The sequence below is a fragment of the Anolis carolinensis genome, chromosome 4 (genome assembly GCF_035594765.1).
Source record: "Anolis carolinensis isolate JA03-04 chromosome 4, rAnoCar3.1.pri, whole genome shotgun sequence".
Taxonomy (NCBI): domain Eukaryota; kingdom Metazoa; phylum Chordata; class Lepidosauria; order Squamata; family Dactyloidae; genus Anolis; species Anolis carolinensis.
This window is the reverse complement of record NC_085844.1, coordinates 181,597,312-181,610,479: the sequence shown is the minus strand read 5'-3', so window position 1 is coordinate 181,610,479 and position 13,168 is coordinate 181,597,312. Positions and strand designations below refer to the sequence as shown.

The 13,168-nt window shown below is 39.5% G+C and overlaps 1 protein-coding gene across 3 annotated transcripts in view; it reads left to right on the top strand.

Moving 5' to 3' along the window:
- Positions 1 to 12,100, top strand: part of LOC100562497 (cytochrome P450 4A4) — a 28,466-nt gene extending 16,366 nt beyond the window's left edge. The window contains exon 12 of one of the 3 annotated variants that reach the window (XM_062978328.1): positions 12,007 to 12,100. In XM_062978328.1, coding sequence (XP_062834398.1) covers positions 12,007 to 12,019 — 13 coding nt within the window. In that variant the 3' untranslated portion in view covers positions 12,020 to 12,100. Of the gene's footprint in view, positions 1 to 885; positions 1,143 to 12,003 lie in introns of those variants that run through there. The other 2 variants (XM_062978327.1, XM_003224417.3) reach the window with 2 other exon arrangements.
- The last annotated feature ends 1,068 nt before the right edge of the window (positions 12,101 to 13,168 follow it).

The following is a 13,168-nucleotide window of genomic DNA, read 5'->3' as shown; positions in this document are numbered from 1 at the left end:
TTCAGTTTGTTCCTTGAAATTCCTCCCAAATCATATATAAAAATTTGGTGCTTTGATTTCTTTAGATACTTTTCTGTCTTACACTGCTTTTGCTGTTGTTGTCATTATTGTCTATATTCTCTCCAAAAAGCTAGTAAAAATATCTTGATATTTGCTTTACATTGGTATAAGTATTCATACATATGCATGAAAATGATTTGGGATGAATTTTTCCCCAAAAAAATTCAGCACATTCTTCAGCTCTTGTAAAAGCCATAAGACCTGCACCTGCTGTCTTTGAATTTTTAGCATTTCATTGAAGACTGAGCATCTTGTGCCCAGAAGAAGATGGGTGAGATAGATAGCATAAGAAGTCCAGCCATTTCGAATTTTGTTAATATGTATTATTCTGGGAAAATATTTTCTCTGAAGCAGTACATCTTTGCGGAAATTGGCTTAACTTCATCTTCTATTTCTCCATGAAATTTAAATTTTATTTCAGAGGTCTTCGAGCCCCCCTGCCCCCCCCCCCCGCCCCAATATGCTCAACTTAAAAGGGATATTTACATTTTCAGCTGTTATTTTCTGTGCTGGGGTTAGCTGTTCTCAGCTGTTTTAAAATACTGTTTTAAAATGACTATATTAACCATTGTTTATATACTTAATGTGAAATTAGACTATGCTCAGAGGGTTAGGCTTGGAATAGGGAGTGTTGCTTGTTTTGTCAACCATTAGAATCATAGAATCATAGAATCGCAGAGTTGGAAGAGACCTCATGGGCCATCCAGTCCAACCCCCTGCAAGAAGCAGGAAAATCTAATTCAAAACATCCCCGACAGATGGTCATCCAGCCTCTTGGTCATTCCTTTCAAAATATAATATTGTCCCATCTCTCTCTTTGTTCAGAAACTGCATTGGGCAGCAGTTTGCCATGATGGAGATGAAAGTGGCTCTTGCATTAACATTGCTCCGGTTTGAGCTGAAACCAGACCCAGCAAATCCTTCAATTCCAGTGGCTCAGATAGTCATACGCTCCAAGAATGGAGTACATCTGAAACTGAAGAAGCTTCAATGACATATAATGCTGTGTACTTTTTATACCATCAGAGTCATGTTCCACCCTGCAATTAAAAGAAAAATTAAACCCAATATGAAGAATCTTATATTTTCTTCTTGCATTTTGGATTAATGTACCTGAATGATCCTATAAAGATTGATTAATTTTAACTAATATAAAACAGAGTAAAATCAGTTTGCTCCAGTCAATTTTGGTATTGTTAACATGTATTAAAATATTCCACACTGTTGTTTTTAGGACAAACTAAATAACAAAAAGAGCAACCAATATGCTAGAAAGGCATCCAGTTTTTTTTCAAAACCATGTAACATAAATCCATATAGAATGAGAGTATTAACCAAAATACGAATAACAGGGATGAAATAATCAAACTAGATACAAAAGAATAATGAGTGAATTTGTAACAAAATAATAACGAGTATAAAGATCAGGTCCAAAAACTGACAAACTATCACCTAGAGGAGTATTCAGTAAAGATGTAGGAAAAAAAATATCCAAAACAATCTTCAAGAAGTAGATTCTGCAGACCATTAGGAGGAACTGGGAGACAGTGAATCATGTCTTGGTTGAGACTGTCAGAAATGTTGGAATAAGAATCAAGGTACTGAGTTCAAAGACTCCCAGTGGGTACTGAACTAGTTTCACCATTTGCTTGTGTGTCTTGAAAACTGAAGATGGAAGCACCCATTCTATATAACTATAGCACTTTCATATCACTATAACTATAACTTTCATGTAACTATGACTATATGGACCATTCTCTGACTTACAAGAAGCACTGCTTGATTATCAAGCAAAAAGTGGGTGTTAGAAATAAAATCATATAAAGCTGACTGGCACAACCTGGGGATCACAACCAGACGCAGTGAAGACATCTGCTCTTGTGCTTTGCTACTCTGCTGCTGAATACACATGCCCAGTGTGGAATACTGTAGATATCATCTTGTTAAAACAGTGGGTGTGGCTCTTAATGAGACATGCCGCATAATCACAGGATGTTTACGCCCTACACTGCTGGAAAAATTATACTGTTTAGCTGGTATTGCACCACCTGATATCCGTTGGGAAGTAGCAGCCAGAAAGGACCAAGGCATTGGCATCTCCGGCCCATCCTCTGTTTGGATATCAGTCAGCATGCCAAGGTCTTAAATCAAGAAATAGTTTTCTAAGATCTACAGATATACTCGCAGGAACACTTCAACAAGTGAGAGTCCAAAAGTGGCAGGCTAAAAACTTGGAACCTCAATCAGTGGCTGATACCAGATAATAAACTCCCTCCTGGGCACACAGGAGACTGGGCGACTTGGAAGGTACAGACGACGCTCTGGTACCATGAGATGCAAAGCCAATCTTAAGAAATGGGGCTTCAAAGTAGAGCCCACAACATGCTAGTGTGGAGAAGAACAAACCACAGACCACTTACAATGCAATCTGAGCCCTGCTACATGCACAATGGAGGACCTTCTCACAGTGACATCAGAGGCACACCAAGTGGCCAGCTTCTGGTCAAAGGAATTTTACTATAATGGCAAATTTTTAACACTATGGGTTTTTTTTTATACATTACTAGCTTGGAGACCTGGCAGTGCCCGGGTTATTAGAAGAAGGCATTGTGTTTCACCCCAAAGGTACGAGAGCACTCTGAAAACCACACTGAGACCAGATGTTCAAGCAAAGCAGTTTATTGAGGGTGTGTGTGTGTGTGTGTGTGTGTGTGTGTGTGTGTGTATATATGCAAGCAAACACCGGAAAGAGTCAATAGAGCAAGTAGCCCATAATATAATGTCTTCAATAATTCAAAAGGTAGTTCTTCAAAGTTTTTCAAAGTTGTAACCCACAAACAGAACTCAAAGAGTTCCAGCAAAGAGTCCAAGTCAGTAAGCATCCAGGAATTGCAGAAAGCAGGGACAAGACACAGCAAAACGACAACTGTAATCCACCTGGAGGGTATTCCTAGAAAAGCAGGGAAACCAGAGTAACGAGGCGAGGTATACTCAAGAGTCACAAGGCACAAACTCCAACAGGGTATCCTGAAATGGCAAGGATCAAGAGACAGGAATGGAGATGCTTCCCCCAAGAACGGCAACAAGTAAGGTCCCTTTAAAGAAACCTCAAGGTTACCTCTCAATGAGATCCAGGACAATCACAGTTTCACATGGGAAAGTTTATTAATTACAGTGCTTGAGAGCCAAACATTTACTTCTTCTCAGCACTTCTCTTTGACTCCTATCCTGTGAGATAGATTGTCTCCGATCAAAAGACACATCCTCCCCTACAACAACTCCATCTGGTGAATCCAGCCTTGAGTTAACATTGGAATGTTCCCCAATTAGCTGTTCTTCTGTAAGCACAACTTCAGGCACCTGCAAAGTCATTGGGCTCTGATCCAAACCCTGGATAAGCTCAAAATCCAAATCAGCCTCTGGGTTCCACTCCGTCTCCTGTGGAGGGCCAGATCCTGATGGCTGAGCTATAACACATTGTTTGTTTTGGGATGCTAGATAATATCATTGAAGTTTAGTTGTTGGCTGGGTTCAAGGCTCTCTGGATAAGGGTGAACTACAACTCCCAAGGGCAATCACCCCCAAACCTTGACAGTATTCGCAGTTGGCCATGTTGGGCCTGTGTGCCAAGTTTGATCCAGATCTGTCGTCAGCTAAGTTCAGGGCCCTCTGGAAAAGGGTGAACTATAACTCCCAAAATCAAGGCCCATTCTCACAATCCCCTGCAGTATGTTCAGTTGGCCATGGGGTATCTCTGTGCCAAATATGGTCCCAGTCCATTATTGGTGGGGTGTCACAGTTTCTCTGAATGCAGGTGAACTATAACTCACAAAATCAAGGTCCATTCCCATTAACCCCTGCAGTATATTGAGTTGGTAATGGGGCTTCTCTGTGCCAAGTTTGGTCCCAGTCCATTACAGTTTCTCTGTATGTAGGTGAACTATAATTCCCAAAATCGAGGTCCATTCCCACTAACCCCTGCAGTATATTCAATTGGTCAAGGGGCTTCTCTGTACCAACTTTGGTACCAGTCCATTGTTGGTGGTGGTGGTGGGGGGTAACAGTTTCTCTGTATGTAGGTGAACTACAACTCCCAAAATCAAGGTCCATTCCCACTAACCCCTGCAGTATATTCAGTAAGTCAAGGGGCATCTCTGTACCAAGTTTGGTCCAGATCCATCGTTGGTGGGGGTCACAGTGCTCTCTGGATGTAGGTCAGGTACAACTCCTGTAAATCATAGTGAATCCTCCACAAACCTCTTGTTCAGTAGCTGATCAAATCTGCTCTGTTTGCTGTGTACCATAGGAAAGGGTTAAGGAAGAGGCAGTGGGTGAGGTCATGCAAATTAAGGACCCTGGGATGTTCATTCTGGAGGAGAAACAGAACATCTAGGATGAAATGGTCCCCACATGAAAGCCTTCACTTGGGTGGGGGGCAGGATGGTCTTTCTGGAAGACACTGACAGGGTTTCGGCTACATGTTCATGCGCTCACGATAACCTAAAATGTCAGGTGAGGGAGGGCCATTGGTGTCTCCTGCTCATGACACGGAACAATGGCTCCAAACTACAAGAAAGGAGATTCCACCTGAACATCAGGAAGAACTTCCTCACTGTGAGGGCTGTTCGACAGTGGAACTCTCTCCCCCGGGCTGTGGTGGAGGCTCCTTCCTTGGAGGCTTTTAAGCAGAGGCTGGATGGCCATCTGTCGGGGGTGGTTTGAATGCGATTTCCTGCTTCTTGGCAGGGGGTTGGACTGGATGGCCCATGAGGTCTCTTCCAACTCTACTATTCTATGATTCTATGAAATAAATAAATATCACTATAACTATCTTGAATCCATCCTATGGGGTTCTGGGATTAACAGTTTGCATACTTATGATCAAGTTTCACTCCACTCGAGAATATATGACCTATTGACAGACCCCACCTGGACATGGAAAGCGCCTTATATGTATATTTAAATGTATAATTATGTATATTTTTAATGTATATTCTTAATTTTATTGTAATTTTTAATCTCGATGGATTTTTAAATTTGATGAAAACTGTTTTTTGATGTGTATGTTTATATTGTAAGCCGCCCTGAGTCCCCTGATGGGTAAGAAGGGCGGAGTAGAAGTGAGGTAATAAATAAATAAATAAGACGCAAATACATATTCAATATGTTGTTCAATGTGTTGCTGTTTCTTCACAGGCTTATTTGTTCAACTTAACTCCAAGAACACTCCTTTCTGAAAGACATCCAAATCATTGCAGGATATTTCATAAGAGTGAGATAATCGTTCTTTGTATCTAAACCCAAGAAACACGCAGCACTAGAAACAGTAAACTAAGATACTCAGTTTCTGCATGGACAAACAATTTGTCAAGCATTATCTGTTTGGAGGATTTGTATTGTTTAGCTGCTCCTAGCCATATTCCTGAATTAAAGGTTATCACTGATTGTCACGGTGACTAATTGTCACAGGGGAAGAAAAGAAAATTCACAGCAATGAGGTTTATGTTCTTAACTCTCATTTTCAGTCTAGCAGAGTTGCTTGCAGGGTAACCAGTAATAAATATAAAATAAATATAGGAGAAATCTATAGTTTCCAATAAAGTGAAAAGAAAAAAGAGACAATGCTGCCCAGCACTGAAGGGTTATCACTGACTAACAAACACAACCCAGACACCATCAGGGCAGGGTAGAGGAAAGTAAAAAGATAATGGATTACAACCAGACTTTTTTCAAAGGAAAAATTATATTGAACTCATGTTTTCCTTCCATGGTCAGAAATACGAAAGATATGTAGAAACTTTCATTAACAGGCTCGATGATCATACAATGGATATAGTTTTTCACACATACACCAACTATTAGCCATAATAGATTAAAAGAAACTTTATGTCCTAAAATAATATGCACTAGAATCTTCATTGGGCGGTGCGGAGTGCAATAAAATTCGATAAGCATCACAATAATGTATATTGTTTTAAATGTTTATTAATCTTATATTGATTGCTTATAATCTATATATATAAAAGGGTAATGAAATTTCGGCAGAGGACAAAACAACAAAACTACACATCCCAGAAACACTACACTTGGCAGCACAACCCCTCATCCATGCCTCTATGTTCATACAACAAAAAGAAAAGAAAAACAAAGTCCTAATTAGAGGGAGAGGAATAATTGTTTTTATCCAATTGCTGCCAGTTAGAAGGCTAAGCTCCGCCCACTTGGTCTCCTAGCAACCCACTCAGCCCAGGGGACAGGCAGAGTTAGGCCTCACATAGGCCTCTTCCATACTGCCTATAAAATACAGATTATCTGATTTTAATTGGATTATATGGCAGTGTAGACTCAAGCTATATAACACATTTATAATGGACTTAATGTCAGGGGAAAACCTTTCCCCTTGACCTTAACTACCACCAATTCCTCAATACTTTCTTTCCCATACCACCAGACTTTGCCACAGCAACGCGTGGCCGGGCACAGCTAGTGTTTTATATTTGTCTTTTTGATGTTGTTGATTTTGTATTGTATTTTAACATGTTGGAAGCCGCTTTGTGTCCCTTTGCAGGAGAAAAGTGGCATATAAATAAATATTTATTATTATTATTATTAAAATATTGAACTACATTTACAGGGTAGAAGACATATGTTGAGGACAGTGGTGGAAGGAATCCAACTGGTAGTCTTCCAGAAGTAACTGGGATACATCTTAGCTGTCTTAGTCCTACAGCTTGGCATCCTCCTGGGAGCCCGTGATGGCGCAGTGGGTTAAACCCTTGTGCCGGCAAGGCTGATGACTTGAAGGTTGGGCTGCTGACCTGAAGATTGCCAGTTCAAATCCATGGCATTCCTGGGCAACATCCTTGCAGACGGCCAATTCTCTTACACCAGAAGCAACTTGCAGTTTCTAAAGTCGCTCCTGACATGAAAAAAAAATCCTCCTGCAATGGAAATCTTACCAAACAATAACAAAATTGCCACTTAAAATTCCACACTAATCAGCAAACTGTAGCGTTTAAAGAAAAGTCAAAGCAGTTGAGTGTGCTTACTTTATTAAAGAGATTATTAAGAAACAATGTGATGATGTATTTGGAGATGGCAAAATACTGTCAGATGAAAGGGGACCTTTGTTCTACATTTCTCCACAGGACAGGACAGTACAGTAAAAAAAGTGTTGAGCTATATGCTTAACTCTCCTGTCTGCTACTGTTTTACTCCAAACTGCTTTCTCTCCAGATTCTTATCCAAATCCCAAATTCAAAGCATTCATCAGGAAACCTGCCAGACAAAAGTTGGCTAATTTAGAATAATCTGGCCAAATTCTCCCACATACTGCTGCTACATGTGCCACTCCTCTCCTTCAGAAGTCAGTTCTTTGGAGAAAGATAGCAAATCATTCCCTTTTTTGTATTTTTTTAAAAATTATAGCCATTTGTATATGCTGTTCTTATATGTTGTATTTTTAATTGGACATATTCCTAATTATGTAAATTGGCTTTTTAAAGTTTGCTGTATGGTAGCAAATTGGCTTTATGTTGAGAAACAAGTTTGTAACAAGAAGCATGTGCCCTAGAAATGACGTTTTAGACATATTAATTATGCACTTAACTCAGCTGAGAGGAGAGGAGGGGGCAAAATCTTGCCCTTTTCAATAGAATTGAGCAAAAACAAACTTCCAAAATCTCTCCAAGCTTATGTGTTCTTCCTCACTGATAACTTTTGTCATATTGATCACAATCTAATATTGTCATGCACGTCCTGGGTTTCACTTGTGAAATGTTGGAGCATATGTTGGCCTAGATGTGCCCTTGACATAACCAGAAAACTGTTAAGTTTGGAGAATATATACTTTGCACCCATTTCTTATCAAATCAACCAGGGGGTGGAGGGGAGGGTGCAGAAGTGAATTTTTAATTATTTTAGTTATTTTTTCCTTCTGTGGTATATGTGATGGAAACGGTTGCTTCTATTTTTTTTTCACACAGTATAATTATAGACACTTTAACTGCATCCTATGGAATCCGTGATTATAGTTTGGAAAGGCATAGACCTCTTTGGCAGAGGATTTTAAATAATTCATGAAACTACAAATCCCAGAAGCCCATAAAATGGAGATGTAACAGTTAATGTAAAAACCATAATATCTGTGCAAAGAAGACATTCTCCTCCTTTCTACTATACTCTAATTACAATCTTTCTTTGGATAAGCCTTTCTAAAATAGACTACCTATAACATATTGTCAAAGGCTTTAATGACTAAAATCACTGGGTTGCTGTAAGTTTTTTGGGCCATATGGCCATGTTCCAGCAGCATTGACCTCCTGACATTTCACCTGCATCTGTGGCTAGCATCTTCAGAGGTTCTGTTGGTAGTGAAGCAAGTAGAGTGTACATACGGTTTCACTGCCAACAGAACCTCTGAAGATAGGGAATACATAATTACAATATGTTACATAAGATTACACAAAATCAGATAAGAAAAATAAAATTAACCTTTGTACGCTGCCTAGGCCCTGTACATACCAATTTGAAAACTGTATAAATCTTAACAAAAAAAAACCAAAACAAGCCAAAACCAAGTTGAGCTTATATCAAATTCTTTTTGTCCAATGACTGGAATGACATTCTCTACTTCACAAATTGCTGCAGCTGGGTTTCTAATTAGTATGTAAAGCTTCTCAGCAATGTCCAAACATGAACTGATTTTTTAAAAAATGTATGTTATTATATAATTATATGTTTTGTCTGATTATTTTATGTATTTATTATTTTTATCTATTATTTTATGTTTTTTATTTATACCCTGAAGAAGATATATACACTAGACTCTCAGTTAACCAGAAATCAAGCAACTAGAGCTCTCAAGCAACCGGCAAAAAAGTCAAAGAAATAATTTTAAAAGTGTTTTTTTATAATACAGTAAAACTGTGTTACATTATTTTTATTTATTTTAATGCTAAGATTCAGAGTTCCAGAAGTTAAAGTCAGTATTCTTTTGGCAACAAAATGGGCAGGCGCAGTCAAGTTCGAGGTCAAGAGCAAACAGGCATTGGAATCAAGCTAGATATGACATTGCGTGCAGCAGATAGAGATTCACAGCACTGAGAGCTTTATAGCTCAAGATTTCAGGTGCCGCTTAATTAATTGGTTTTTCAGCTAATCCACAAGTCCCTTGGAGTCCTGCCCACTGTAACTGAAACTCTAGAAGTGTGGGTATGTTTAACCCTTCTGTAGCTTGCTGTAATGTGCTTGTTTCAGCTTGCTCTATAGAGGCTTGCACAAACTGCTGTAGGATATTTGCTTTAAATGATGACTTCTCTTAGGCCCCTTCTACAATGGTCTATATGCCAGGATTTGATCCCAGATTATCTGATTTAAACTGAATTATATAACTTCACTGCCAGATAATCTGGGATAAGAAGATAATCTGGGATCAGATCCTGGGATATAGGGGCAGTGTGGGAGGGGCCTTAGGCAATGACTGAGGTAGGCATAGCAGACTGCTGGGATCTCCTAGCCTCCATATCATCTGCCAGCCCTTAAAGCCATCATCACCCTTTATATCCAAGATGGAAATGACCGTTTGGGATTATGAGAGTTGCAATCCCAATGTATATGAGCAGATTTATATATGGTTCCATTATATGGTTATGCATTTTAATGGAAACATTAATAAAATCCAAAACTAAACAATGGCAATTTCTAATAAATAGCACTATAAAATATCTTACCTGCCAATGCTGGGTTCATAACCTAGTGTGTATAGAAGCACACAAACACCCCAAGCACATTTGGCGTTCTTTATAATAAAACCGCCATCTATTTAACACTTCTTTTTTCCGTTGGATTCCCTTGGAGTATTGCTACAAGATAGGTCTAAAGGAATGCTGCTTTTCTTTTGCTAACTTTCCATAGAAAATGTATTGACTATCCTTTATTGCCCTTTGTTCCTGATCTACCATTTACCCTGTTTGCATTCAGATCTCTTCAGAACAAATTAATTATAACAAAAATATGAGTTATCAATGGGGGGGAATCTATGAAGCCCTGCAGCCCAGGGACAGCCCACCAGAGAACTTTGGATGCCAATTGTCCAATTGTGTAGGCCAACACAATCTGAAAAGGCGTCTACTTTTAATATATCTATTTTAATTACTCCTTAGATATGAGATATCTATGTTTATATAATGGGAGGAGGTGAGGCTTTCTTGGTTGATAATTGCTCAAAAGATATAACTACTTATGTGACCTTCCTCCTTGTTTACAGACTTGTTTCCAACACACTTTTGCAAAAGCAAATTCTAATAAGTATCTTGCTCAAATCCTCTCGATAAAAGAATGTGTGGATGAAGTGAGGGAGAGGCCAAACTACATATGGGTTGGGCTGCATGTTTTGATCCAACAACCTAAATGCCTTGCCTGCAAGCAGAAACTACATAGTGCTATTTCTTCATTAGCAACACTGAGGAATACTGACCTCTACAGGAATCCAACATAAAATTAAAGGACTAGCCATAGCCAATCTCTTACATAAATATAAATATTCATTTGGGGGGCTCTTCATGCTGCACTCTGTTATCTCCTCTGAAGTTGGGAAAGCTCTTTTATTCATTTGTGTTGAATGCAACTCCTGGGTCATATGGTCCGGGGCAGGGGTTCTCAAATTTCTTCAGTCGTGGAGTCCTTTTTGAAGCAAAGGTTTCTCGTGGAGCCCCAAGAAATGTTTATGTATTATATCATATATTATGTTATATATCAGGCACGGGCAAACTATTAGACCAACATAAATGTAACAATATTTCAATGGAAGACCCTAGGGCCATCCAGTCTAACCCGCTTCTGTCATGCAAGAAAAGCACAAGTAAAGGACCCCCTGAGCAGTGGGAGGGAAATAGGATTTTGGAAGCAAGAAAGGTGAAGGAGAAAGGATCTGGCTGGTGAGGAAGGAGAGGGAAAAGGCTTTTGGGGGTGAGGGAGATGAGCCAAGGGGGGAAGGCTTTTGGTGATGAGGGACTTGAGAGGAGGGGGGAGCAGGAAGGGAGAAGAAAAGCTTAGAGGAGAGAGGAGAAGGAAGAAAATGCAGAGCACCTCAGTATGCTTCGCGAAGCCCCAAGGGTTCCTTGGAGCACACTTTGTGAACCACTGGTCTAGGGTTCGGTGAGCTGGGGCCCTTAAAAACCAACTTTCCCAAGTTCTGTTTGCAGAAGGTGGTTAGCAAGGAGGAAGGTTTTTTCAGTGTTGACACACTTTGTGCAGTGGGCCACCCTTAAAGACTGCTCAGAAGTGTCAAATGACTCAGAAAATGGTGATCAATTTACTGATCAGATGGAAGCAATAAAGTAAACCACAGGAAACATGCAACCTGATTCCAGAGACATTCACAAGCACTATTTGACTTATAAAGCACTTTACACTTTGAAATCAGGCCTCTGAAAGGACCACCTACTAAAACATAGATTTTTTTCAACTCTGATCTTCACCAAAGTTCTTCACAGGACTTCTTTGCTTTCTTTGCCTTTATGTAACTGATAAAAACAGATAACCTCACAGAGAGATTTTAGCTGTAGATTCCTTCACTGTCAGAGTGTTTATCAAGAGAGCCCTTGGAGTACATACTTTTCAGTGCTATGATTCTGTGAGCTCATGCCCAATCTAGCCTTCCACTCGTATAACCACTGTGTAATGCATTTATTTCTGCCTCCCTTAGCTGTTGGGTGTATGTATATGTGCATCTATATGCACTGGACCGCTTTTTCCTTTTTTTTTTTTAGTGTCTCTTATTTTTCTTTATTGTATTTTACCATATTACTTTAGTGATTTATCCATTTTTGCTTCAATTTAGGATTTTATACTGAATAATAATAATAATAATAATAATAATAATAATAATAATAATAATATAAAATAAAATAATAATAATAAATTATTTATATATCACCCTAGCAGGCGCGTTTGGTAGGAACGAGAGAGAGGGCCTTTTCGGTGGTGGCCCCACGGCTCTGGAACTCCTTCCCTAATGAGGTACGATCAGCCCCCTCCTTACTGGCCTTCTGTTCACAAATTAAAAACTTTCTGTGAAGCTAAGCCTTCCCAGGCACGGCCAGTCTGATAAATAATTTGATAATACCTGACAAATAACATCAGTGGCCGGATGTTATGGATATTGGTAAATGGTGCTTGCTGCAAGTTTTAAAAATTGTTTTATTTGACATGTTAATTGGGTTTTTATATTAGGAAATGATGTTTTAATCTGATTATGTATTGCAGTCGGATGTATTTGTATAAATTTTATATGTTGTATGCCGCTTTGAATCCCATCCACGGGATAGAAGCAGGATAGAAATAAATAAATAAACAAACAAACAAATAAATACCTCCCCAAGAGAACTCATAGTGGTTTCCAACATAAGGCAAAACATTTGATTGCCAAAAAGGAGACCATACAACAAAATTAAACATCATAAAACAAAAACATACAATCCAGCTAAAACAATAAAAAATTAAAATTCAGTTTCAGTTTACTCCATCAGACGGGTTCAAAATACCAATGGCCAGAATTTCAGAGTGGACATGGCCAACTCTGAAGGGCTAGGCAACAGCTAGTGCAACAGAGTATCATAGGGCCGGGGATGTGGATAAAGTGCAGAGCAGGGTCCTAGTTGGCGACCAAGGGAGGGGCCTAGAGACTAATCGTGCTTGGAAACCTACTGGAACCACCAGATTTTCAGGTTCCTATGGAAGGACGGCAGTGTAGGGACTTGCCTAATCTCTCCAGGGAGGGCGTTCCAAAGTCAGGGGCTCCAGCTCCATGCAGGGACATGAGAGAAGCCTCCCACAAGGATGGTAAAACATCAAAAACATCCGGGCATCCCCTGGGCAACGTCCTTGCAGATGGCCAATTCTCTCACTCCAGAAGCAACTCAGGTTGCTCCTGTCACAAAAAAGGGGGTATTGTATGCTCCTTATAGTTAGCTCCTGTTAGAAACCTGGCATATAAATCGTTCATTGTATGAGGTAAGCCAATAGATTTCTTCCATGGGTGTGCAGACCCTACATGTGTGGCCTTGAGACATCATATCATATCTTGTTGCCTTCTAATTCCCTGAAT